Source organism: Eschrichtius robustus, chromosome 11, assembly GCF_028021215.1.
Source record: "Eschrichtius robustus isolate mEscRob2 chromosome 11, mEscRob2.pri, whole genome shotgun sequence".
NCBI classification, from domain to species: Eukaryota; Metazoa; Chordata; class Mammalia; order Artiodactyla; family Eschrichtiidae; genus Eschrichtius; species Eschrichtius robustus.
Genome location: NC_090834.1, coordinates 8,507,923 through 8,534,339, shown reverse-complemented (window position 1 = coordinate 8,534,339; position 26,417 = coordinate 8,507,923). Strand labels below are relative to the sequence as shown.

Sequence of the window (26,417 nt, the reverse complement as noted above, 5' to 3'; positions counted from 1 at the left end):
CTGTGCAGACTCTAATGTACCCCAGGAACGCTACTAACTATTGGATGGTTTACGGCAAATCTCTCTCTCCTGTGCCCTTTGCATGACCCTGTTTCCTCTGTCTCCTCTCTCATCCCCTTCTCCCCCTCCCCTCTTCCTCCTTCTTCTCCTTCTTCCCTTCTCCCATTCTCCGAGAGGCTGGTGCTGGGTGACAGGAAAGAGAACCTCCCCCGGGCCCTCAGAATGAGTTGGGAAAGGGGATTGGCAGCGAGAGGCTGCCGTCTCTATGGCAACAGGTCCCTAGCCGCTGGCCCGCCAGGCTGCTGATGCTGGTTTTTTCTCCACGTGCCCTGAAGGTTAACCTTGACCTCACCTCCCTCCTGGACAATGAGGATAAGAAGTCCAAGAGCAAACGAGGAGTCTTGCCCAAGCACGCCACCAATATAATGCGTTCTTGGCTCTTCCAGCATCTCATGGTGAGTGTGTGTGTGTGTGTGTGTGTGTGTGTCGGGGTGTGGAGCGGCAGCGTGGGGTACAAATAAGCCCTTGGGCACCAGGCCATCCTCCCTAGATCTGCAGAGGGCGTGGCCTCAACGAGAGGCCCTCTGATAGGGATACCATCTTCCAGAGGCCAGGGCAGAGGGAGGCTTAAATGGGACCTACAGCTGGGAGTTCCAGTGCTTGCGGCTGCTGCCTCAAAAAAGTGTGGCATCGATGAGGGAGTGGGGACAGACGCATTCTGGAGACAACGAAGTACTGGGCAAGCAGACAGGGTGGTCTCAGGGACAGGGCGAGACTCCATGGGAGCCGGGGCTGTGCTCGCTGGTTCAGGGCCTCCCCCCGCGGTCGGCCATGCTCACCACTGCCCTCTCCCGTGGAAGAAAATGCTGATTCTCCACCAGGACTCTTCTGCTTCCCGAGTCCTCAGTGCTGGGGGAAGCAGAGGGTGTGCGTCCATTTCCCTCTGATCAGAGGAGGCACAGGCTGGGGAGCCGTGGTTGAGCCCACCCCCCGGGGGAGCAGCCCAGGCCGAAATCCTGGCCTCACGTGACCAGCCGAGCTCAGAAACGCAGAGCAGCTGCTTTCGTGAGCCTCTTTCGTAAAATGACGACACAGCCTCAGATTTAAGTATAATGTTTATAAAGCACCTGCCATGTGCACCTAACATGACGGTAGTTGTGTTTGTGTGCAGTGTAAGTTGCAGCAGACAGGCCTTGAATATCAGGAGTGACTTCAACACTGCGACCTCCTAGTATCATTCAAGGGCTGGAGCAATAAAGAAAGCCAGTGACTCTGTCTGGGCTGAGTGTGTGTGTGTGGGGGGGGGTGGGGTGGGGAGGTAGATTCTTCGAGCACAGGCGGGCTCCCAGTGGTCTGCAAGCTCTTGGCCTGGCATGAGTAATAGACACACAGACAGAAGACAAATACCAAGCTTGGGGCTGTAGATATATTGGTCGGAAAAGTGTGGGGAAGAATCAGGTGTTAGGGGGACTCTTTCTTCAGAGAAAAGGAGAGAAAGCCAGTGGATCGTGGGAACTAATTAATCAGTCAATTGTCAGCCCTTTATTTGAAATGGAAGTGCCTCCAAAAGCCACGGCGCCCAGGCCCAGGTGGTCCTAGGATCTGGGGATCTTAGGATCTCCTGCCCCCCAGCAGACGGCCAGAACTGCTCTGAGGTGCTGGATGTGGCCTGAGCTCTGCGCCCCCCTCCGGTATGTACACCCTCCCCGCCGACTCTGGGGAATGAGGACTCGGGGCCGCCCCAGCGTTTGCTGAGGAAGCACATCTTGAAGGTACCACCTTGGGAGCAAACAATAACCAAATTTGGAGAGAAAGCGCTGGAAGGCTGAGGGTTAAAGCGAGGAAAGGAGGTTGGATAGACTCCCGGAGCCTAGTGATGAAGCCAGGCCCAGCCTCGGCCTCTTACCCTGACTCAGTATCTGGAGCTCGCGGTGGGGATGCCCAGGTCTCCTGCCTGTTCTCTCTTCCATGTTGTTAGAGAGCCAGAGGGCTCGGATGGACTTGGTGGCCCTGAGAGCCCAGTGTCGGTGCGAAGCTCCCAGCCCCAGCGCCGGGAAGAGGGCCTCTGTAGGGGAGGTTCTGTCTCTGTGCACTGACCCGTAACACCCAAGTTGGGGTCACCCAGGCTACCTCCCCGGCCCCAGCCATGGACCTAGAGGAGGCCATGTGTTATGCTGTGATGCTGTGTAACTGTAGGGCTGTGGGTTTGGTGGAAAGCTCGTGGGCTTTTGAGGCAACCAAACCCAGCTTCACATCTAGGCTTTCCCTCTTCCTCTGTGATCTGGCCACACTCACCTCTTGTGGCGATCATGACGGAGCAGTGAAATGAGTGCAAAGACCCTAGCACACTGGGTCTTATTAAATGTTCGTTCCCTCCCTTCTCTTCCTTTCCCTACCCCCATCATGAAGACTGATGTGAACACACCTACAACCTTACTTCTGAGGGGAGAAAAGGCACGTATAGGAGGGAGAGGAGCTGGGTGTCCAGGCCAGGGTCCCCCACTGACTCCTGTCACTTGCGGTGCCTCCCGCACCCGATGGCAACTCACCCCTGAGTTAAGTCTTCAGCCTGAGACGGAGGGTCACACTATCCATCCCTCTTCTGACCTTGGACTCAGTTCATGTCCTGCCTCTTGCCCTGCCCTTCGCCCCCCTCCTGCTGAGCCCCCTCAGTAGCTCAGGGTCTTTCCCTTCCACTCCACAGCCACCTCCAGCCAGACGTGGGAAGGCAGAGGAAGGTGGAGGCAGGGAAGAAAGGGTGTAGCAGCTGAGCACAAAGCAGAGGGGAAAGAAGGACCCAGGTTAGAGCTGCAGGAGGAACCTGGAACGATGGCGGGGACCTGCTGAACAGCGTGAGTGAGGCCGTCACCCGCCCCGGGCCCTCTGCATCTCAGAGTGCACTCAGTGTGGATACTGTTGATAAAGCACTTGACATTGGCAAGTCCTCCCCCACTTAATGCCTTCCCCACAGAGGCCACGGAGAGAGGACAAGAGAGTGACCCGTGGGCCTTTAAAAGTCAGAACTCAGAACTTCTGGAAGAGGGGGAGGAAGAAGATGGGGAGAAGTCCAGGCTCTAGGGACTTAGCATGACGCAGTTGTCCCCTGCAGGCCAAGGCTGGCTCCCCAGATACAGGTGGGCACACAATTCCCCTAAACCCCAGCTCAGGAAAAAGCCTGTGAAGGCTCTTGGTAACAGGACACAGTGGAAACAAGACAGGCTTTCAAGCTAGACGGACAGGAGTATGAATTGAGGCCCTTCCACTAGCTGGGCAATCACTTTATTTCTTTGAAAAAGGAGATAATACCCATTTTCCATGGTTGAGAAAACTAAATGAGATAACTTATGTAAAGAGCCACGCCTGATACACAATCACACTCAAGAAATGTGAACTTTCTAGAACAGCAGACCAAGAGCAAGTTTTTGAGGCCAAGGCCCAACATCTGTGAAAGTTATTTAGAGGTGGATGGCTGATCTGTTGTTCTGATCTGTAATACCTCCTGATTCTCCCATCATTTGACCCTAAGAATACATTGACTAACACTGTTACTTACCTGTTCTGTGTGTATATGTGTGTGTCGAATCTACCTGTTGTATATCTCTGACTCAGCTGTCAATTGTTTAAGAATAGAGATCATACATGATACCTCTTCTCTGGGCCCCAAAGCATTGCTTCCCAAAGTGGGTACCTTTACAGGATGTTATAGGTGTTGCTCCCAAGAAAGTGTACCCTGATGAAACAGATTTGGGAAAATCTGGTTATATGAAGTTTAGCTTATTTCTTTACCCTTAGTATACTAGGGGGGCATTATGAATTTGCAAGAGGGGGCATGGCTTGAAGCTTTTCCCAAATATTTGATCACTCTGAGTCACTCTCGTTTTCATTGTTGCTCTGAGGAACAACTCTGAGACTGTAGTTCTTGGAGAACCCCACTCTGTGGCAACGTTGTATTAGGCATATAGTAGCTGTTCAGTCTTAGAAAAGGTATGAAAAAGGGCAGATCTCAATATCAGTCGATGTTCTCATATCCAGTGCAGGGTAGACAACTAATTTGTTGATTGTTTAATTGGAAAAGTTGATTGAAGAAAGAAACAACCATTAAAAAGATACATTTTATTTTTTTAATTTACTGAGGTAGAGTTGAGTTATATTGTGTTAATTTCTGCTGTACAGCAAAGTGACTCAGTTATACATATATATATTTACATTCTTTTTCATATTCTTTTCCATTATGGTTTATCACAGGATATTGAATATAGTTCCCTGTGCTATACAGTACGACCTTGTTGTTTAGCCATCCTAGTTTACATCTGCTAACCCCAAACTCCCAATCCTTCCCTCCCCGACCCCCGTCCCCCTTGGCAACCACAAGTCTGTTCTCTGTATCTGTGAGTCTGTTTCTGTTTCATAGATATGTTCATTTGTGTCATATTTTAGATTCCACATACAAGTGATATCATATGGTATTTGTCTTTCTCTTTCTGACTTACTTCACTTAGTATGATAATCTCTAGGTCCGTCCATGTTGCTGCAAATGGCGTTATTTCAGCCTTTTTCATGGCTGAGTAGTATTCCACTGTGTGTGTGTGTGTGTGTGTGTGTGTGTGTGTGTGTGTGTGTGTGTATACCACATCTTCTTTATCCATTTATCTGTCGATGGACATTTAGGTTGTGTCTGTGTCTTGGCTATTGTGAATAGTGCTGCTGTGAACATAGGAGTACATGTAAGATACATTTTATTTTGATTTAAAAGACATACATAATATATTTGTTTGCTAATGTTTTGATATAAGGACAAGGTCATTTTCTGATTAAAGTTTGTCATTTTACTTGCACAAACTTCTCCTATAAGATCTATAAATTTCATCTTTACTTAAAATGGAATAAGAACTTTGGCTTTTGGGAAGTAATCTGTCTGCAGGATATTTCTAGATTTTTATTGTGTATCCCAGTCTCTCATACTTGTCTCACCCGATCTCACTTTTAAGCAAATTTGAGTCTGGAGTCTTCCCAAAGCACTCCACTTAGTTTTCTTGGCAACAGCTCTTGCTTTTTGCACTCATATTTTATTGGTTTACAGAATAAAGTTACATAATTACAGTAACACGTATAACTGGCATAAACTAGTCAACACAAACACTGCTGACTTTCTGACAAGCACATAAATTGGCTAATGAACATTCTACAAAGTAACCTATTCATCTCAAGCCTTCAGGACACTGTAGACAGCAGTTCTAATGGTTGACAGCAGAAAGGGAGAGCGTGGTATAATCTGCAGACTTGTTTAATAGAGATCGGTTATTAGAACTTCTATTGTAGATGCTGGCTTTCCTGTTTTCTTCTTTCCCTCAGGCAGAAGTTAGTATTCTTTGATTCCTTTTGCCCTGTGTCCGAGGCTTCTTGTCATTTCCACTGTTCTGTGGCACTAGCAGCTATAGAAATGTATTCAGATGACAGCGTGCTCCTGAGATGGAGGCTAAACCCCAGAGCCTTTTTGCTGTTAAGCTGCAGTGAGACTGGGATGGTTTCATCCATTAGTTCCTTGCTTCTGGGTCCCTGAAGAATACAGTGAGATTTTCTTGCTACTGCATTTTGGCTGAAAGCAGCTAAACTCCTGCTGGAAGCAATCATTCCACTGTAAATCCAGATAGGGTGAGAAACCCTGGCAGAGGGTCCTCTCCGTGGAGGAGAGAGGGAGGGGCGCAGCTCAACCCCCGCTTCTGCCCTCATCCCCTCTTGTCCAGATCCCAGCCTCCCCCTGTCCTGCCTGGGTGATTCTGCTTATTCCCATCACAAATGTGACTGTTCTCTGTGCTGCTGTTACCCAGGCACAGGAGCAAGTTTACAGAGTATTTTCTGTGTGGGGGGAGAGGGTTGGGGGAGCCTAGAGAAGAAACCAAGCCCCAGCAGCCCTGCCACCCTCAAAGGAGCCCCCCCCTCCCTTAGCTACTTCCGTGTGCCAGGTGCGGGCCAAGCATCTTCCTGCATCATCTCGTTTCACCCGCCCAGCCAGTGGGTGAAATGATCCTCATTTTACCAATAACAAAACTAGGCTCCATGAAGGTAACGCATTCCCCAGGGTCCCGCAGGATTTGAACCCAGGTCTGTGTGGCTTGAGCCTCTAATGTCTCACCCACTAGGCTGTTACCGCCTCTGCATTGACGCAAGAAACCACAGCATCTCTCGGTTCCCATGCAAAGTCTAGGTAAAGCAAAGGGGGACCCCGACCCTCAGCTGAGGCCCAGAGCCCCGTCCTGGGACAGCTGCAGGATTTTGATGGCCTGGCCCTAGTTTTAGATACAGTGAGGCTGTCTTACTATCTCATCCCTTCCTCTTCCGTCTGTACCCATCACATTCAGAAGCCTGGCACGCATCCAGCCAGGGTCACAGTCGCACTCTGCTTGCAGCCATCTCACCCCCGCCCCACAGAGCTGAGGACCTTTCTCCAGGGCCCTCGTATAAACTCGGCTATAGTCACAAAAGCTGAGTGCACAAAAACACCAGGGGCCTTCTCTGTTTGATTCTTTTGGTATTGAAATATAACTCACATGCCATAAAATCCACTCTTTTTAACTGTACAATTCAGAGGTTTCAAGTATATTTACAAAGCTCTGCCATCATCACCACTGTACAATTCCAGAATATTTCATCACCCTGGAAAGAAACCCTGTACCCATTAGCCGTCACTCCCCTGCCTCTAGAAGCCAGTGATCTACTTTCTGTCTCGATGGGTTTGCCTATTTTGGATAATTCACATGAATGAAATCGTACGATATGGAGTCTTTTGTGACTGACTTCTTTCCTTTAGCGTGATGTGTTCAGGGCTCATCCATATTGTACCATATAGCAGTGCTTCATTCCTGTGTATGACTGAACAGTATCCCATTGTGTAGATAGACCACATTTTGTTTATCCGTTCATCAGTTTATGGACACTTGGGTTGTTTCAACTTTTGGGCCTTGAGTGAAGTTGCTACACACATTCGTGTACACCCCACGATTCTGAGCCCGTCCTTATCTTTGAGATTCTTTGTCAGATTCCCAGCCATCCTCACCCACAGGGCTAGAGCCTCACATGCTGGGCTCATCCCCGCTGGAAGAAACAGGGTTGCTGCACAGCCGGGTACAGCGTGTGCCCTGCACACAGGCTCCCAGCCAAGGAAGGCTCGTGGAGGTGAGATCCAGTTGGTTGCCTCTGCGCCTTGGTGTTGCCTTCAGTCACTCAGCAAACATTCTTGCCCCCTTCCCTGTGCCTAGCATTGTATTAAGCTCTGAAGAAAGCAGGCATCTATCCCTGTCAGAGGCCCACGTACAGGCTTCATCGACAGCTGACTTAGAACAGTGGTGGCTCTTACAACAGAGAGAGGCAGTCGATGGAAAGGGCATGGTACTCGGAGGCAGGATCTAGATTTGAGTCTCACTGCCCCCTCTACGTAGCCAGCAGACCTGCGGTGAATTGCTTAACCTCATTAAGCCTCAGTTTCCTCTGCTGTAAAATGGGAATCACGATACCCAGCTCAGAGTGTTGTTGTGAGGATAGAGTAAGATGATGGATGTGAAGGTACTTTGTCCTGATACAGACACAGATGCTGCTACAAATACCCACAGTCTCCCTCCAGGAATCCCCACAATCTGCCCTGCCTTGGAAAATGCTGAGAGAAAGCTTGACACTTCTAGGGAATCCGTGGAGGAAAGTAGGAAACCTTGAAAAGCAAGAAAATGGCCTAGGGAGACTGAACCATTCTTGTTCCAGAATATCTTGTCTGCTACTTTTCCTTTAACTTCGTCACCTTATCTGAAATCTCACTCATCAGAGACCCACTTAAAATTATCCAATCCTTGTCAAAATACCTACAGCGAGGCCCTGAGGCCATCACTCCTTCACAGCTTAGGTATGAATTAGTCCAAAAGCTTGGTTTTCTATACCCACTCAGCTAAGATCACTTTCATGGGAAAAGTGCCAGTGCTTATTATTGGTAGAAGATGAAGATTAGGACATTTTTAAACACAGCATTTTGAGGAGGTAAGCCAGACTGGGGTGCCAGAGGAAAGGGTCCTAGCAATTGTTTTCAACCTCTTCTAGGTCCTTGACCCTTTTGAGAATCTGATGAAAGCTTTATCTCCATCATCATGAACATAGTTGCAGGGGATTTGACCGTGAAGCCCTAGAGGCCAGAGGCCTCCAATTCAGGAAGCTGACTGTAGGATAACATGAAGACCCGGGGATTTGTGAGAGGGGTGCTGGGAAGAGTCAACAAGGCACCAAAAAGGGAGAAGCTGACGAAGTCTGTGCTCTCCAGTCTCAGCGTTTACCCAGGTCTAGTTCTGTTCCCTGAGAGTAGAGGAAGATCTCTTGTTTGTTCTTCTTGAATCCCGGGGGCTTCTCTCCACCAGAACACAGATCTTTAACTAAACTGTCCACTAACACCTAAGCTTCAGGTAGGAGACATGATTTCAGCACTCAGAGGGCTGATAAATTAATCGGGGGAATAAATCATACACATACTACGAGCGGTCATCCCATGATGTAATCAAGTGCTGTTACACAAACACACACGCAAGGGGTTGGGGAATAGACGACTCGATAGAGGTGAGGGGGCTTTGCCCATCCTGCTGGTCAGACACATCCAGCATAGTGTGTCCAGGACTGAGCATCAGATATCAAAAGGTCCTTCGACAAGTTGTGTCCAGAGAAGGGCAGCCAGGATGGGGAAATGTCTGTTCAAATGACTTCGACAGGAAATGTGTCACATGATGAATGGTTAAAGGCTGGGGATGTTTGGTCTGTAGAAAAGATTAGTTCCTTTAGGGCAGCCTGGTACAGTAGAAGGAACAAGGCTTTGGAGGCAGACGGACCTGAGATTGAGCCCTGCTCCATTTTTTACTGACTATATGACCTTGAGCGGGTCAATTAACTTCTCTGATGTCAATTTCCTCTTCATAAAATGGAGATAATAATACCTACCTATGGTGAAGGTCAACAATATGTTAAAAAGCACAGTAGCTGACAGAGGTGGAATGGACGTGGTTAAAGATACAGGGGGTGTGGGTCCCAGCTCTGCCACGTACCCCCAATATAACCTGGGGCCAGTTTTTAATGCCTCTGGGCTCGGTTTTCTCATGTGTAGAAGGTACCCCATCCCCGTCCCCCTTCCCCCACAAATATGCTTGAAACAATCAGTCGTGGGAATAGCATTGTTAATACGTAGGCAGCCTGATACAAGCTAGAATTCCCCCACCCTCTCCTACCCATCTTCACACCCACAAACACACGCAAAGGGAATGGTGACAAGTACCAGTTACCCCCTAGGGTCCTATGATCAGTCAACGAAGACATACTGAACACTCGGCACGGGCCAGGCATTTTCCTCGGCACCAGTGAGGTGGGGATGAAAAGACAGGTGTGGACCCTTTTCTCAAACATTGCAGCCTGTCTGGTTGGGGTGAAAAGCAACAGATCATCCTTGTAGTGTGTGGAATCCTGGGTAGGGTGAGGGCTCAGAGCTAATGGGGGGGGACTTAAGGGGTTGGGGGCAGGTTAAGAAGGACCAATCTTGCTGCCTTGAGAAGGATGGATTGAAGAAGAAGCCAGAGGGAGGGAGAGTGGTTTTGTAATTGCAGGAGGGCGAAGAAAGGGAAAGCAGTAGATTTTTACAATGAGAAACTATACGGCAATGAACATGAATGTGATTGTTACACAGAACAGCCATAAGTGGATCTCACACCATACTGTGGAGTGAAATACTGCATGCTATATGATTCCATTTATATAGAGTCCAAAACCAGGCAAAACTAAACCATAATGGTTAAGGATGTAACATAGATAGTAAAACTATAAGGAAAAGCAAAAAATGTAATTACCATAAACATCAGGTTATCTTTGGGGAGGATATCTTTGGAGGTGAGTGATTGGGAGGGGGCAGAAAAGGGGCTGCTGGGGTGCTGGTAGAATTCTATTTTTTGACCTGGCGGGTCAAATACATGGGTATTTGTGATACTACACCAAGCTATGCATTTCTGTTCTTTGTGCTTTTCTGTGTGTGCACAATTGTAAGTGGGGAGGGGAGTTGAAAAGAGAGAGAAATGGAAGAGTGGGACATATAAGCAAGGGCAGCTACAGCAGGAAAGGGAGGGTCCTTGGGTGACTTGTGTGCTCCTCTCCATCCCAAACTGCTCCAGCATCTCTGAAGTCAGGGTGTGCCCTGCGTCTCCGATGTGATGAAATGTGGTTGTTTCAGGGCCCGTCACCATCCTGGCTGCCTCCCTCCATCTGGTCTCTGGCCCTTCTAGAGCAGCGGCCACGCTATCAAGCTGTGGCCGCAGCAGATCACGTGCCCACAGTTGGTCAGGAGCGAGAAGGGAAGGAGGGTGTGTTTGACCCCAGTGCAGGAAAGTGGGAAAGCCAGCTCCAGGCCCTGCTCCAGCGGCAGCTCCGACTCACACCTGCAGGCCGCTGCTTCCCACGCGCTGTGTCCCTCCGGGACGCGGCCGGCCTCCTGCTGGTCTTCCTGGGCTAGGAGGTGCGTGCACCATCTTGGGTGGGCTTTGAGTGAAAGACGTGGCCAGGGGCCCATGGGCCAGCCTGGCTGAGCTGCTCTCAGACCCGGGACCCTAGGGGGAACCCATAGTTCAAACTGAGAGATGCCTTCAGCTTCAATTTAGCCCAGATGAGACTTGAGTTACGGGGCCAGAAGGGAGGTGTCAGGGAAAGAGTTTGGTTAGACGTCAGAGGAGCGTCCTAATGCCAACTGTGGTGTTGTGAAACGCCTGCTCAGTACACATCCTGCAATTCCCTTGCCCAGAGACTAAATATTCAGTGATACCATGTCTGGGAGTCTTCGCCACGTGGCGCAGAGTGAGTCAGTGCAGCACACGTGCTTTGCCTGCATCATTCATTCAATCATCCCTGAAGTCCAAGGAGTAATCGCCATCTTCTTATTTCTATTTTAAGCCCAGGAAACTGAGGATGGCATACATCGAACGATAAATTGCCAAGGTCACGCGGCTGGTTAAGTCGTGGGTGCAGGACTTGACCTCTGCAAAGGCCACGCTCTTAACCACCAGGCAGCACTGCCCGGTCACCTGAGGCTCCCTGCTGGCCCTGAAAAGGAGCTGTAATTTTCTGGTTCATCCTCTGTCTCTTCTAGAGGGCTGCTGTCTGTGCCCTTCCCTCCCGACTCCAGAGGACTTCCTCCAAATAGTTATCAGAGAGCAGCTGCCGCGGCCTGATGGCTCACCACCATCTCGCTGGATTCCTCTCCCCGTCCCTGGCCTCGAGCCGTTCCGATTGTGCTAAAAGTAGCACTGACCAAATCGAGGGCTGTCCAGGGGCCAGGACTATTTTGACTCTGTCCTCAGGAATCATCTGGTGTGAGGCGTAGACAAGCTGGAGGCATGGACAAGCTGGAGTGCTCCCATGAGCTCTCAGACATGGCGCCAGGAATGTTCTGGCGACACACCTGTCCCCAAGGCCGTGCCAGATGCTGCCACTCACCCCGTGGCCTCCCCCGCATGCCTTACGAGACACTGGTCCCAGGAGCGCTGGGTGGTGGGACTTGCCCCCCAGGAGGATAAGGGCTTTGTATCCCTACCATAAGAGGACAAGCAGCCAGTTTCAGGGACCCTGCCTCTCCTCCCTCTCCATTAATTGGGAGCACATTAATCTGTGGACTGATGGCATCCACTCAGAATGGCGGCCCGCACCAGAAGCCTCCTTAGAGACAGCAAACATTATCTGGGTGAGCCTGAAGCATTTCCTTCTCTGGAGGTTTTTAATGGTGGACGAGATTTGCATCTGACTGACTTGAATATAAGTCCCAGTGCAAAGCCCCTGTCTGGAACGCCCAGGTCCTTCTTTACTGGGATGGCTTGGCCATTCTTCAAAATCCAATTGAAGTCCCTCCTCCCTAGGGAGGGCTCCCCTGGCTTCTCTTACCACCCGACGGGTACTTACACATGACTTTTTTTTTTTTTGGCTCCAGAATCTGAGCTCTTTACTAAAACAGTTTACAGACTGCAGTGCTGAAGACACACTACTTTCTAATAGAGGCTTTTTCCTTTGCCTGTAGCCTTTCCCTCTAAGCTGTGAGCTCTATGGCCGGGTATCGTTCACTTGCGGGCACCTCCGGGATAGCAGCTTCCCAGCGTTTGTGGTTGATGAACCGGCAGAGTTGGCGAGGCTCAGGGAACAAGTCAGCCATCTCCTTCTTGTGCTGGTTCACTCATCTGTTTCATACACAAACGCTGAATATCCACTCTGCCTGTTACTGGTCTGGACACTGGAGATGCAATGTCTAATAAGACTGGGTCCCTGCCTGAGAGCAACTCCCAGGAGAGGGGGAGTTATCTATCACCATATAGTGGGCTAAAGGCAATTATTCAAGTGCAGCAGTGACTAACTTCGCCCCGGGGAGCTGGGGGGAAAGGCCTCACAGAGGACTTGACCTGTGAAAGGTCTTTGCAGAAGCTCAGAAACGCACGCAGTGGAAAAGTGTGAGAAAGAGCATTCCAGCAGAGGGAACAGCATGTGCAAAGGCGTGAAGGTATGAAGGGCCTAGTGGGGCCGGGGAAGGCCAAAAGGTTACTATATTTTTGCTGTGTTCTCAGACCGGTTGCCACGGGTGACAGGGAAGCTGCTCGGCTCCTTATCAGGGCCGCTGAGCTTGGAGCTCCACGGGGCAGGGGAGGAGGGCTCGGCCACCACCCCTCCCGGGAGGGTGTCAGATGCATGGAGCCCCTGGGAGGCTACAGTCTCCTCCCCACCTCCCTCGGCTCCTTCCCAGTTAGATGAAATGGGCTCCTATGACACCGACGTGCTTTCCTTCTTGTTACAATCTTAATATTACATGGATCACGAGTCCCGGCTGCCCTGGCGTTGTGGTCAGGGTCAGAGGTGTGAATTAAAACAACACACGACCCTGATTGCTTCAGTCAAGGGACCCTGAGGACACCAAAGAGGTTCCTTTCCTTTGTCACCGATAATGAGAGTCTGTGGAGGTGGTTGGTCTCAAGCTCATCCCACAGAGAGCTTTAAGCACCTTGCCAACGTTGTCCAATAATAGTATGAAGAGCGATCTCTTATTGAGCGCTTTACAAGTATAATTTCTTTTTTCTTTTTTTTTCTTTTTTCTTTTATTTATGGCTGTGTTGGGTCTTCGTTTCTGTGCGAGGGCTTTCTCTAGTTGCGGTGAGCGGGGGCCACTCTTCATCGCGGTGCGCGGGCCTCTCACCATCGCGGCCTCTCTTGTTGCGGAGCACGGGCTCCAGACGCGCAGGCTCAGTAGTTGTAGCTCACGGGCCTAGTTGCTCCGCGGCATGTGGGATCTTCCCAGACCAGGGCTCGAACCCGTGTCCCCTGCATTAGCAGGCAGATTCTCAACCACTGCGCCACCAGGGAAGCCCCCGTATAATTTCTTTTAATCTTTAGATGACTTTATGATGCGGGGTTAAGTGATGGGCCTGAGATCTCATAGCTCTTCATGATAGAGCCAGAATCTGAGTCCCGGTCTTCAGGACTTTGGAAAGCCCAAGCACCACTATCTCATACCACCTCAATAAGGGGATGATTCTGACCTGAGGACAGCTTGGCCCTCTACCCTGAGAGCTCCCGAACCTCCCGTAGCTGCCAGGGCAAGGCTCTGACCCATTCAGACGCTCATCACATCTATATTGCAAGCCTGCTGGGTGCCAGGTGTTATGCAGAAGCCTGGGAAAGACGCACAGACGCATAGACCCAGACATCATGGGGCTCACCACCCAGTGGGATCCAGAAGGTCCCCTAACCCACTGCCACCCCAAACTTTCCCAGTCTTTAATGTGACCTATTCAGCCTCCCCGGCGCTTTGGCCAACACCCACTTCTCCTAAGCTTCTCTGGTGCTTGTTACCCAAACCCCGGCACCTACCGCCTTGTTTCTGCTTTCTTTTGCTCGGCAGCCATCTGTACTTCAGGTACATGTGGCGGGTGTTGGGGATACGTTAATAAGAGCTGGTCTCTGCCCTCATGAAGCACGATCCAAGAGAGAGACAAACGTGTAATCAGTGCAGGACTGAAGGCCCTGCCCCACGTCCTCACTCACCCTCACAAAGACACTGACTCCGTCTCACAAAGTGGCAGCATGAAGTGATGGGGGGAGCCCGGACCAATGTCAGAACTGAGTTCCGAGCTGATGCCGCCATGTGGGGGACAGTGGAGATAGTCCTTCAGTTTCTTCACCTAACCTGCCTCTTACCAAGTTTTACCGATATGCTTTATTAAGTGAAATTAAGTGCATGGAAGCATTTCATAGGCTATAAAGTATGACACAAGTCGTAGTTATCATTATATTTATCTTCTGTCTCCTAGGATGCCTGCATGAATCTGCACACGTAGTAGATATTCAGTAAATGTCAGTTAGTTTAAATTAAATGGATTCGTTCACCCGTTTACCACCTTCTGAGAGTCCTATGGGCTTTAGAGGCCATTGTCAATCCTAATATTGATAATGCCTGACCTGCCTGTTTGGGGGTGGACCAAGTGAGAATGTGACGCTGCTTTGGAAGCGATCAGTATTGAACTGTACCGACCCTTGGGAAACCACTTGGTCCTCCGCCACGGGGGGCTGGGCTCAGGGCAGGTGGCCCTCCTCAGGCACAGAGCAGCCTCCCTCCAAGCCCTTGGCCATCCTTTCTGGGGAACAACATTACACTTTCCCCTTTTTGGGCTTCCAAACCACTGGGGCTACCTGGCCCGCGATGCTGCCTGTGTCGTGGGCATGGTCTCTAGGGGGACCAGGCCACCACGTGCCCACCCCTCACTAGCCCGTCACCTCTCATTTCAGCACCCCTACCCCACAGAGGATGAGAAGAGGCAGATCGCAGCCCAGACAAACCTCACCCTCCTGCAAGTGAATAACTGGTGAGTTAGTATCGCCTGCCCAGAGGCTCTCAGACCCAGGGGCCACTTGCTGGGCAGGGGAATGCATAGCAGGGGAAAGAGGCTAGAGTGCCCAGCCTGGCCTCAGTCTCAACCTGGTGACCATGCCAGCCGTCCCATGTGGGCTGGAAGCAGATATCTGGAATCAACACCTATAGCTTTATCTGCAGCTTCTCAGCGCCCTCTCCTGGGAAACTGTGTCAGGAACATCACTGGAAGCTTCTTGCCTAATAGAAAACCCAGCCCCACCTGCACTACAGACACACAAGGGTGCCTGCATCCCACGACCCGAGGCCACCGGTGGTCATCTGGTCTACTCACCACCCATGTAAAAAGAGCTCAAGCTGAAACACTCTGCAGGGCTGGGAGCAGGAAGGATAGGGAGGAGTTGGCAGTTCTCACCTCACAGGGCTCCCGTGCTCCCCTCCTCTGTGGCCGGCTGGGGTGTCATAGAAATCTCAGAGGGCAAGTTCTGGCTGGATGGGAGCAGACCCTTGGCCCTCTGGAGAGAGGTCAGGTCAGAGGTTAGTGCCTTTGACTGGGGGGCTCTTCCTTCCTCTGTTCAGTCCTGACCGGTCTGGAGCAGAGATTCCTGACCCTTCTCACGCATTCATCCCACGCTGGTTTGTGGTCACCAAGCCCCCTGGTGACGTCACGAGCTCCTCGGTGCCCAGGGCTCATCACAGCTGTGCTTCCACACCCTAGACCAGACCCCGGTCTGTTCCGTACAAGGACCAGCTTCTGAGAGTCTGGAAGCGGCTTGGCGCTCTCTGCACACACACGCACACGTGTGCACACACACGCACACACAGACACACGTACCTGCGCACACATGCTCCCGCCCCCTGGTGGTGACTTACCCGTCTCCGTCTTACCCCTGGGCAGGTTCATCAATGCCCGGAGGCGCATCCTGCAGCCCATGCTTGACGCCAGCAACCCCGACCCTGCCCCCAAAGCCAAGAAAATCAAGTCGCAGCACCGGCCCACCCAAAGATTCTGGCCCAACTCCATTGCTGCAGGGGTGCTGCAGCAGCAGGGTGGTGCCCCGGGGACAAACCCCGATGGTAAGAGCTGGGGCTGAGGGTACTGTAGACGGGGGCGGGGGGCTGGTTGGGAGGGGGCTCCTGGAGCTCCTACGGGTGCAGCTGTGCACAGAGTCAGGGGCTGAACGTCTACACACTTGAGTGGCCGTGTCAGCTCTGTCACAATAGTTATCCCTACCCGATCCCCATCAAATGACGTATGTCAGCCTGGAAGAAAGGGATTTTTTTTTTTTTTTTTGCATATATTTTAACAAGCCAAAAGCAATCTCACAAAGACGAGTGGGAGTCAGCTGGTGGTCATCTGAGTCAGTGGCTTCTCAGCAGAGTCCCCCCTCCTCAGTCCCACACCCACCTGAAGTCCCTCAGCACCGGTGAGTGTTTGCACAGTTCCCCAAGAGCCAGGGCCATCTATAAATACCGAAGCAGGCAGCTGGCTTGTGAACGGAGGCCAGGAAGAGCTTTGTTTTCCCAGCTTCTCCATCACACCCTCCGTATACACGTTTCTAATTGCCGGTCGCCTGGTGCACAATGAATAATTCAATGAGCCACGAGCCAGACAACATTTTATAGCTTAGCACGTGAAGCTAGCTCTGTGTGGGAAGTGGAGTGGAGGTGCACACGTGTGCAGGCGTACCTTCATGTATGCGTGCATTTACGTGACTGGGTACCAGTTCTGTGTGGTGGGCAATAGTCTTATGAGGAAGAGTAGAAATCAACAGATTTTGAGCTTGACCAACCAGGGAGAGAATCCCAGCTATATCATGCCTGACTATGTCTTTCTTAGCTAATGACTCAACTGTCTGAGACTGTTTCCTCCTCTTTAGGATGGGGATGATAATACCTACTTACAGAATTCTTCGAAAGGCAACAGTGTTTGACATACTTACCCAGAAGATGCTCAGGAAGTGGTACCCAGGAGTGCCGCTGCTTGGGATGGGGCAGGGAGTGGCTGACAGGGGAACAGACAGGAGGCTTCACGTCAGGGGACTGTCCAGTGTAGGAGCTCACCACTGAATCCACTTGGCTTTCCTGGGCCTGACCCCTGCCTTCTTCTCTCCTGTAGGTTCCATCAACCTGGACAACCTGCAGTCCCTGTCCTCCGACAATGCCACCATGGCCATGCAGCAGGCTATGATGGCTGCACACGACGACTCATTGGATGGGACAGAAGAAGAGGATGAGGATGAGATGGAGGAGGAGGAGGAAGAGGAGCTGGAGGAGGAGGCCGACGAGCTGCAGACAACGAATGTCAGCGACCTGGGCTTGGAACACAGTGACTCCCTGGAGTAGTCGGGCAGCCCAGATGGCTCTGATCACCGAGCAGGAGAGGAGTGTCGTCAGGAGGGCTTCAGGGTGGGGGGGAAGGAGACACGGGCAGGCAGCACCGAGGAAGTTGGACCCTGGCTTCCCAAAATCAGTAGCTGGAGGAAATGCAGAGGAAACACCTGCTCCTTCCCAACCACCAAGCTTCAACCAGTACCCTGGCCCCACTGCCCTAGAGCTGCAGGGGACTCCGTTTGGCGGGGCCAGTTGAGCAGCCTAGACAGGAAGGCAGGAGTGAGATCTGGACTCACCAAATCCCTGAGGACAGATGGCACCCAGGCCCCCCAGCCCCCGCCACTGAAGGACTTGCGTTGTTTCCAAGCCCTGCGCTGTGAGGTGGATCAGTGCTGTCCACAGAGTGAGCCTTTGCCAGGGAACAGAGTTAGTTAGGAGGAGAGGGAGGGACAAGGGGGGGGTCTGGGTTCCACCTCCAGAGGGTTCTCAGCTCCTCTGAGAGACATTCAAGGGCAGGAGGGAGCCTGAACGTATAATCCATGGCTGGAGGAGGGGAACGGCCTGAGGCATCACATCCGGCAGACCAGAGTGGGACCTGGATTCCCTAGAGCTCCTCTCAGTCCTCCAAGGCCCTGTCTCTGGGCACAGGCAACCGTGGACTTGGGAGAGAGGGATGGGAGCCACCAGAGCCACCAGAGCTTCTCTCTCTCCTGGAAATCAGTGGTAAGCTGGTGGGCTCATTTTTAGGAGGTTAGGCGGAGTCCCTTCACCTGGGTTGGCTCCAGGACCCAAGGAGATGGCAGAACCTGGGCTAGGAGCCATATCAAGGTGACTTTGGGGACCACAGCTGTCCCCAGTGGCCACAGAACTCAGCTCCTGTAACAACAGGACAGCGGTGTCTTATCCCAGTTGTTCCAGCCCTCGGATGGAGCTCCCCAGACGTCCCACCCCCTCCAGGGGCCATCAGAGAGGGTGGAGCCGGGTTAGCTTGGAATCTGCCCACCCTCCCCGTCCCTCACTGCTGTCCCCCTGCTCCCAGGCCGGCTCCACCAGCCTTCGTCCTCTCGTCTTCACTCTATCCTTCAGAGGAGGCAGAAGAAACATTGGAAAGCAGCATCCAGCCCAGTGGGAAGCCAGGGGTTGGAGAAGGTGCTACATCCCTCTTCCCATCAATATCCAAAGTGTGGAGGAGGTGCCCCACCCCCCGCCTCACTGTTCTACACACCATCACTTACACAGCACTGGAGGAACTGGGGCTCCACCAGGAGGAGGAGTCTTCCCACCATCTGCCCAACACACACCCTCCCACCCCAACATCCGGTCCCCCGGGGTTGGCACCCCATCCTCCCGTTCCCTCCCACCCCTATGGCTGCGAATGACGGGACTGATAACACGTGTGTTTTCCATTGAATTTAATTTAATGGACTTGCAGCTTCATTTGTCAGTTGTGCGTTGGCCATCTCCGTCAGTGGCAGGATGTAAGCGGCTGCCTGGTTCAACTCGAGGGCCCCCGCAGGGCCCCCTAAGGAGGAGCAAAATGATGGTGGCTTTCCTGAGGTCTCCCTGAAATGAATGTATTTCTTCCCCCAAAAGAGCTGATATTTAATGTTTTAATAGGGATTTTTGAGAAACAAATAACCTTATTTATAATCTGGGTGATCCAATCATTTTTTACTCCCTTTTGATGCCATAGGTAGAGGAAAGTCTAGCTTTTTTGGCGTGAGACTTTTGCAACGTGAAGTGGGATAAAATACATTTCCTGTTCTGGTTCATTTTTCTTGTTCACACACACACCCTTCCACTTATCACTTCGGACAGGCATCCCACCCCAGCACAGGCACACCTGCACACACGTGCCCACACATCCTCCTCCCAGCCCCCTCCACCTGCCTAATGTTATGCAACCTCTTCTGATGTATCCACCAAACCAGTACTGAATGTGGCCGAGTTTTCAGTAAACCTTATTACCTACCATAATTCTGGCGCGCGATTCTCTTTTTCTGTGATTAGGGGTTAGGGGGACCCTGGACCAGAGAAAATTCGGAGGCCTCAGCATACTCCTTGTTGACCTGAATACCCATGAACGGACCAAGGAAGAGGGCTTTCTGGGTGTCCTCAGTTTACCTGTCTGGGGAGGAAGACGGCCAAGTTCGGTACACTCAGCACAGACGTGTCTGCTCCAAGACAAAGAGATGAAGGAGGGAAGACAGGAGGAGGCTCTGCACTGCCCTCTCCTGGCAGGCTGCCCCCATAGCAGGGGAGCTCTTCCACCACACTCTACCCTCAAAGCCCCTGGCTTTTCCGACCTCCATGCAAGCTGGGGCCACCACTGCCCCTCCCCCAGCCCTCACATGCCCTATCCCTCAGGTGAAAGGTCCCCGGAATCAGGAAGGAGAGGCAGTCTTGACTGCCACGTTGAATCCAGGAGCTGTGTCCAGAGGGTAGCCTGCCCTTTGAACCCCATAATTCAGCACTCTATTCCCTAGGACAGGAAGAAATTTAGAGGCAGCTATCTCCCCAACTAAGTGAGAGGCAGTCTTTCATGTTACTTTTAACCTAGAGGTTTCCTTATCTGGGCCCTGTACTGGGGTATCGGTTTAGAAGCAGGAGGGGGAGTTCCTTGTTCCCATTCAAAAAGGCTGCAGAGTTTACACTTACCCGTGGACACCCTCTGGCCAGGCTGAAGATGGGAAAGGGAGCGATTCCACAGGCAAAACGGGCCTCCACGCAGCGTGGATAGCGGTCCCCTGGGTCACCGCCTCCCAGAGCCCAACCCCCAGTCACACCTGGAGATTCTGCAAACACAGCAGAGACGCCGCCTCTGGGCAGTGAAAAAAGTCTCAAGAGCCACAGGACGATGATACCTAGAACCTCACCTTCCAGAGCCAGGAAGACAGCTTTCAAAGCAGTGATTTCCAAGGAACACAGTCTTAAAAGATATGCTATCAAAAAAAAAAAAAAAAAAAAAATTCCACAGCCCAATTAGTCTAGGATTAACTGCATATTATATTTTGTTAGAGGAGTTTCATAATGTGCATTAGTACATTAAAGCCTCTGAGAAGTCCTGCAGGAAAGAAACCTGTCTCTGTTTAACATGTTCCCCAAACGTATTTATCTTTTCTTTCAAGTAATGTCTATTCAATTATACTAGTTACACACAAAACACATTTTAGAAAACACTACTCTCAGAAATTACAGTGGCCTACCCCAGCCTCTCCCACCCCTTGCTAAGTTTTTCTCTCAAGTTCTACCATCTTTTACACAATGCTTCTAACTAAAAAGTGGTTTCCTAAATCATTTGAGATGTGGGTGGTTGTGTTTTGAGAAGGCAGCAACCTCTGTCTGTGCATGACCCCAATCCTATCCAACCCACGGAGAAGATGTGCCACAATCCATGCGGAAGTAAGAGAGATGGGACAATGCGGGGTTGGGGGTGGGGGAGAGTTCCTTTACCCCCAAAATGGAGCTGTGGTATCAGGGCCCTGGGAAATGTTCAGACTAACTTTTAGCCCCAGCCCTGAGCCCATCAGGGATGACCTGATTGGAGATTCCTGCTCAGGGAAATTCATGACCAGAGCTCAACTTCCTCAACCATGGGACCTCTCTGCTGCCTTGGACGTGACCAGATGAGGGCAGTGACTGCCACATTGCAGCCGGCACGGACTCATTCATTCATGTATTAATTGAGCGCCGACTCTGTCCCAGGCAGTTCTAGATACTGAGGATATAACTGTGATCAACAAAGAGATAGTCCTTGCCTTCAGGGAATGCACATTCTAGGGGAAGATTGAGACTGAAGTGAGCTCCTAACATCCCCATAATGGATGAGTTATGATCGCATCCTAGGACAATGACCTCAAACTTGATCATTCAGAGTTGTAAACAGGAGGCACTCCGGTCAAATTCAGCTCACGGCCATGTTTTGTTTGGACCATATATTGTTTTGTAAAATTTGGGGGCCAACATTTAAGTTAGAAGGTTGCACATAAAAATTCAGATTCCTGGTTTCTCTTCAAAAATCGGGCAGTCAGGCAACTCGGGACCTATATTCCCACCCGGCTACAGCTGAATGTAGTTGAGTCACTGTGGCCCCCGATGATGTGGCCTCCAGGTTGTCATGACAATGGCAACTCATGTGGTCCCCCAACCCGAAGGCTGAGGGTCATTTGTTATTGGGCTGCCACTCCTTGGTTGGCTCGTTGACTAATTATGCTTCCTCCTCCCTTTTATTCTTTTCCTTTTTTGCCTTTCCCTCCAATATTTGAGTGTTTTTTTTAAAAAGGAAAATACATCTCTATACCCATTGCTCCAGCAAGAGTGATGGTGGCACATCACTGGTGGCGCACAGTTAAGAATCCGCCTGCCAGTGCAGGGGACACGGGTTCGAGCCCTGGTCCAGGAAGATTCCACATGCCACGGAGCAACTAAGCCCGTGCGCCACAACTACTGAGCCTGCGCTCTGGAGCCCGCGAGCCACAACTACTGAGCCCGTGCACCTAGAGCCCGTGCTCCGCAAGAGAAGCCACCGCAACGAGAAGCCCGTGCACCGCAACGAGGAGTAGCTCCCGCTCACCGCAGCTAGAGAGAGCCCGCACGCAGCAACGAAGACCCAATACAACCAAAAATAAATAAATAAATAAAAGTAAATTTATAAAAATAAAACGATGGTTCCTTTAAAAAAAAGGGGGGGGGGAGCTCTGCCTTTGAAAAAATTGGGGAGAATATATTTGTGGAAGTGAAGCATCTCCCACCTTTAATTGCAAAGGTACCTGCGTCTGACATCCAGATACCTTCACTCATATGTTGCCTGCCTACCTGGCCTTCAGAGGCGATCATGAGCCTTGGGGCATAAAAACCACCAGGTTGCTTGTTATATATGATTAGGCCCCACGACTAGATTTTTCCCAGATTCTGATCAAGATGCTAAAGACTTTGAGAAACATCGCTCTCAGAAAATAGTTCTCAGTTGCCTTTTAGAAGTTCCTTGTTTTACAGCTGCTCCCTTTAACTTCCTTTTGCTAAATACACTACAACTCCCTGAGCCAGTTAATCATTCAGTGAATATCCACAGGTGCCTACTATGTGCCTGGCATCATATGAGGGACAGAGGATAATTTAACTTTGCAGAGCATCCCAGACCAAAGGTCACGGAGGACTGGCAGAAAGAATGCCAACAGCATCATACTCCACGCATTTCTTTCTTCCTTTCTTTCTTCCTTTCTTTCTTTTTGGCTGTGCTGGGTCTTCGTTGCTGTGTGTGGGCTTTCTCTAGTTGCGGTGAGCGGGGGTTACTCTTCATTGTGGTGCGCAGGCTTCTCATTGCGGTGGCTTCTCTTGTTGCAGAGCACGGGCTCTAGGCATGCGGGCTTCAGTAGTTGTAGCACGTGGGCTCAGTAGTGTGGCTCGCGGGCTCTAGAGCGCAGGCTCAGCGGTTGTAGTTGTGGCGCACGGGCTTAGTTGCTCCGCGGCATGTGGGATCTTCCCAGACCAGGGCTCGAACCCGTGTCCCCTGCATTGGCAGGCGGATTCTTAACCACTGCGCCACCAGGGAAGTCCTCCACGCATTTACTAAGGTAGCATCTTATTTCCATCCCACATACCAGGCAGATACTATGATACCACTGTCAAGTATACCCTATACTTTTATATTTCTCAGCCTCTCTCTGGGCCAATCTCATTTAGCCCCTTTGCAAATTAAATGCATCTCATTAAACCAAAACCACTTAGGACAATGCCCTTCAGGTGTGTGCATCTAAGTACATCTTTCATTTTAAGACAAGTGTTTGATTTATTTTTCATCTCATTACACTCTTTAAAATTATGTGCATCTCATTACACTCAGTGCACCGAGACGACTTATTTCAGGTGTAGACATTACACCCAGTATTACCAGGCAAGAATTTTTTTTCATTTCATTACAAGCCTGACAATTTATGTACATCTCATTACAATCAGCCATTTAAGACAATTCCCTTCAGTTGTGTATATCTCATTATACCTTTTCATTTTCAGATTTTTTTTCATCTTATTACACCCAAGCATTATCCAGAGAACTCACTTCAGGTGTGCAGATCTCCCACCCACCTGCTATTTCGTGAATTTCTGGGTGGTTCTTCCCCCCATAGTACTGCAACATTTTATGGTATCAGACTCACGTAAGGCCAGCTCTGCCCACCTGCGGGCCTCCCGTGACTCCTTTGCAGGGAAAGAAAGAGCACTGCCTTCCCCTGGATTTGACTGAGGCTCTGCCAATACTTCCCCTCACACACAGGGACCATCTAAATTCACTTCCTCACTTGCACAGCGAGGGGGTGAGAGGGGAGGGTCGTTAAATTCCCCTTTGGTGGATCTTCTATGAAACTCAGTCCCGCGGACGACGGTGCAGCGGATCCCCAGCTTCTCCTGGGGACGTTGCCCCCGCCCTGCGGACGGCCCCAGCCCTGCTGGAGAAGCTGAGACCACATCCCTGCCCAGGCCCCCAACAGCTAGCCTGCTCCACATTTCCTGCTGCCCCTTTGCCTGCATGGCGCTGTGTATGCACGTGGGGCCACATTTTGGAAGGAGATGAAATAACCTAGCTCTCTTGTGACGAAATCCCCCGAGCACCTCCATGCCCAGCGGCATCTTCGTCTCTCTCCCCCGACTCCCAACTCAGGAGTTCTCGGCAGGAGGCACCTCAGAATTGCTGAGCAGGCTTTCGGAGGTGCAGGCGGCCAAAGTCCATTCTCAATCTGCTAGAGCAGGCTCTCCACGGGTGGGGCTGAGGTCGGTGCATTTTGAATAGCACCCCGGAGATGCTGAACCACTGCCTCACCCAAGCCTGACTGCAGAAAAAGCTCCGCGGTGAGTCGCTCTGAGCCGAATGGGCCTTGTTGCCCTCCGTACCGCCCCCTCCACGGGTCTTTGCACACAAGGATCCCAGGCTAGTGTGAAAACACTGTTTCTCAGTCCTGGAAAGGGCACCAAGGGTCAATAAACCCAACTTGCCCACTCCCTGTGGGAACCCCATCCACAGCGCATTGTAAATTGTCACCCACCTTTGCCGTCCACGTCCAGCCACGGGAGCCCGGCCCCCCGCCCCCCCCCCCGCGTTGCAGAGATTCACCGGATCCCGCCAACCTCCGCCCCTCGAGCTGAGAGCTGCCCTCTGGCGGCGGGTGGAGGAAGCAGTGGTCTTCGAGGCTTAACTTCCTATGCGGGAGATCTGCAGTGCCTTTCTCCAACCTCTTGAATTTATCCTCGCGTCCCCACCTGATCGGATCACGTGCTAATCCTACAGCACGTGAGGCTTCTCTGAGTGCGTCTGGGGTGGTCCGTGTGCTTCCTCTTCTGTCATTCTACCTGTCTCCTTGCCAGTGAAAATAGAATCTTTTCTCAAGTGCAAAATAAATGTGACTTTTCACCGTCCCTCCTCCACCACCCACCTTGAATGAACCTGCTGAGAAATCAGAATATGACCCAGCTCTGCCTCTTGGCTTTGTCGCCTTGTGCAGGAGAGCCCAGAGGCCACTGGTCCTAGAATCAGATGGGCCACCACTAAGCAGGATTTAGGGAGCCTAAAGGGAGGTGGTGAGGCTGATTTGAGGGGAACAGGCCACACCCTATCTTGTTTTGGTTTTGTTTTCAGGTGTTCCTGGTGCCTTCTGGATTGAAAAAATGGTGAGGCTCAAGAGGCCATAGGGCCCAGTCCTTTCTCTATGTTCCTGGAAGTTTACCAGCAACAATAAAAGTCACAATTTATTAAGCACTTAGCATATGTGCTAGATACTGTAAATGATTCAAAAAAACCCTGGGAGAATTACTGGCATTATTATTAATATTAATATCCCATTTCTAAAATAAGGAAACAGAGCAATTAAATAATTTTCTCAAAAATTATTTAGCGGGGCTTCCCTGGTGGCGCAGTGGTTGAGACTCTGCCTGCCAATGCAGGGGACACGGGTTCGAGCCCTGGTCTGGGAAGATCCCACATGCCACGGAGCAACTGGGCCCGTGAGCCACAATTACTGAGCCTGCGCGTCTGGAGCCCATGCTCTGCAACAAGAGAGGCCGCAATAGTGAGAGGCCCACGCACCGCGATGAAGAGTGGCCCCCGCTTGCCACAGCTAGAAGAAAGCCCTCGCACAGAAACGAAGACCCAACACAGCCATAAATTAATTAATTAATTAATTTTAAAAAATTATTTAGCGAATAGGTAGTAGAGCTGGGATTTGAACCCAAGCCTCAAACCTATGCTCCTTCTATGAGGTAATTTGCCTCCTGAGCTTTGGCTTGATCAGGGCTGGCCTTCAAGGTCAATGGAAGAGACTCCCCTCTTCCCTGAAATCCTCGGAGGTGCCTGCATCCCTGCCCCTGCCTTTGCTTTTCTCCTCTAAGTTTCCCAGATGAAACAGCTTTCACAGACGTGGGATCCAAACCTTAGCTGCTTCTCCCGAAGCAGAGCATCTACCCAGTAGCCCACCAGCTCCCGCTGGAACCATTTACATTTGGGGGGAGGGGCAGGACCTAAGTCCTTAAGAAATTGCTCTGCATACCTTTCTAGGAGCGGTGCTGCGGCAGGGGGTTGGGGAGATAGTGTTGGGGGAGAGGCCGCTGTTGACTGTCAACAGACGGGGACCAAGAAGGGGGCAACGGCAGGTCCCTCGCGCCGTTGCTGATGGCGGCTCAGATGTGTCGTAGAGATGGATGCGAGCAGTCAGGAACTGCTGAGTCCGAGTAACCTGTCAGTGATGACAACAGCCGTCCGAGCCTCCCTCACTTCCAGCCTGTGTAGGTGATTCCTTCCCTCCTGTTCAGAGGGCGAGGCCAGGTTCTTGAGTTTTTTAGGCTCGACTGTTGACAGTAAAAGCAGGTTGAAAGATGGAAGGACAAAGAGAAGGGAGCTCATCTCTGGGAGAGAGAGCAGAGAACGGGGCCCAGACGAAGTGGGGGAGGCCACTGAGAGCAGAGGGCAGGCCCGGGGCCCCGGGCGTTGTCAGATCAGGAACACTTTAATGGGAAAAACAAAATGGTTCTGTTCAAGGCGGAGGAGAGGAGAGGAAAGTGGAAATACACCGGACTGGAATGCAGACACCTGGCCTTTCATTAACTCGCTTCTCTGGTTCTGTGATTCATTTTCCTGTTCTCTGACAGATGGGGAGTGGAAGAGAGAATGAAGAGGGGGACACAGGATAGAGGAAGGGGA

General features: G+C 51.2%; 1 protein-coding gene and 1 long non-coding RNA gene across 3 annotated transcripts in view; one reads left to right on the top strand and one right to left on the bottom strand.

The window, feature by feature from the left end:
- Window positions 1-19,197, top strand: part of PKNOX2 (PBX/knotted 1 homeobox 2) — a 258,230-nt gene extending 239,033 nt beyond the window's left edge. For both annotated transcript variants that reach the window (XM_068555350.1, XM_068555349.1), the window contains 4 exons: window positions 336-455; window positions 14,818-14,894; window positions 15,798-15,976; window positions 17,019-19,197. In XM_068555350.1, the coding sequence (XP_068411451.1) occupies window positions 336-455; window positions 14,818-14,894; window positions 15,798-15,976; window positions 17,019-17,245 (603 nt within the window). In that variant the 3' untranslated portion in view covers window positions 17,246-19,197. The remainder of the gene's footprint in view (window positions 1-335; window positions 456-14,817; window positions 14,895-15,797; window positions 15,977-17,018) is intronic.
- LOC137771738 (uncharacterized) lies at window positions 18,666-24,308 on the bottom strand. The gene is made up of 4 exons (XR_011075405.1): window positions 24,271-24,308; window positions 19,892-20,175; window positions 19,206-19,361; window positions 18,666-18,755 (listed from the first exon to the last, which is right to left on the bottom strand). It is a non-coding gene; the product is annotated as an uncharacterized lncRNA (long non-coding RNA).
- Between the last annotated feature and the right edge of the window lie 2,109 nt (window positions 24,309-26,417).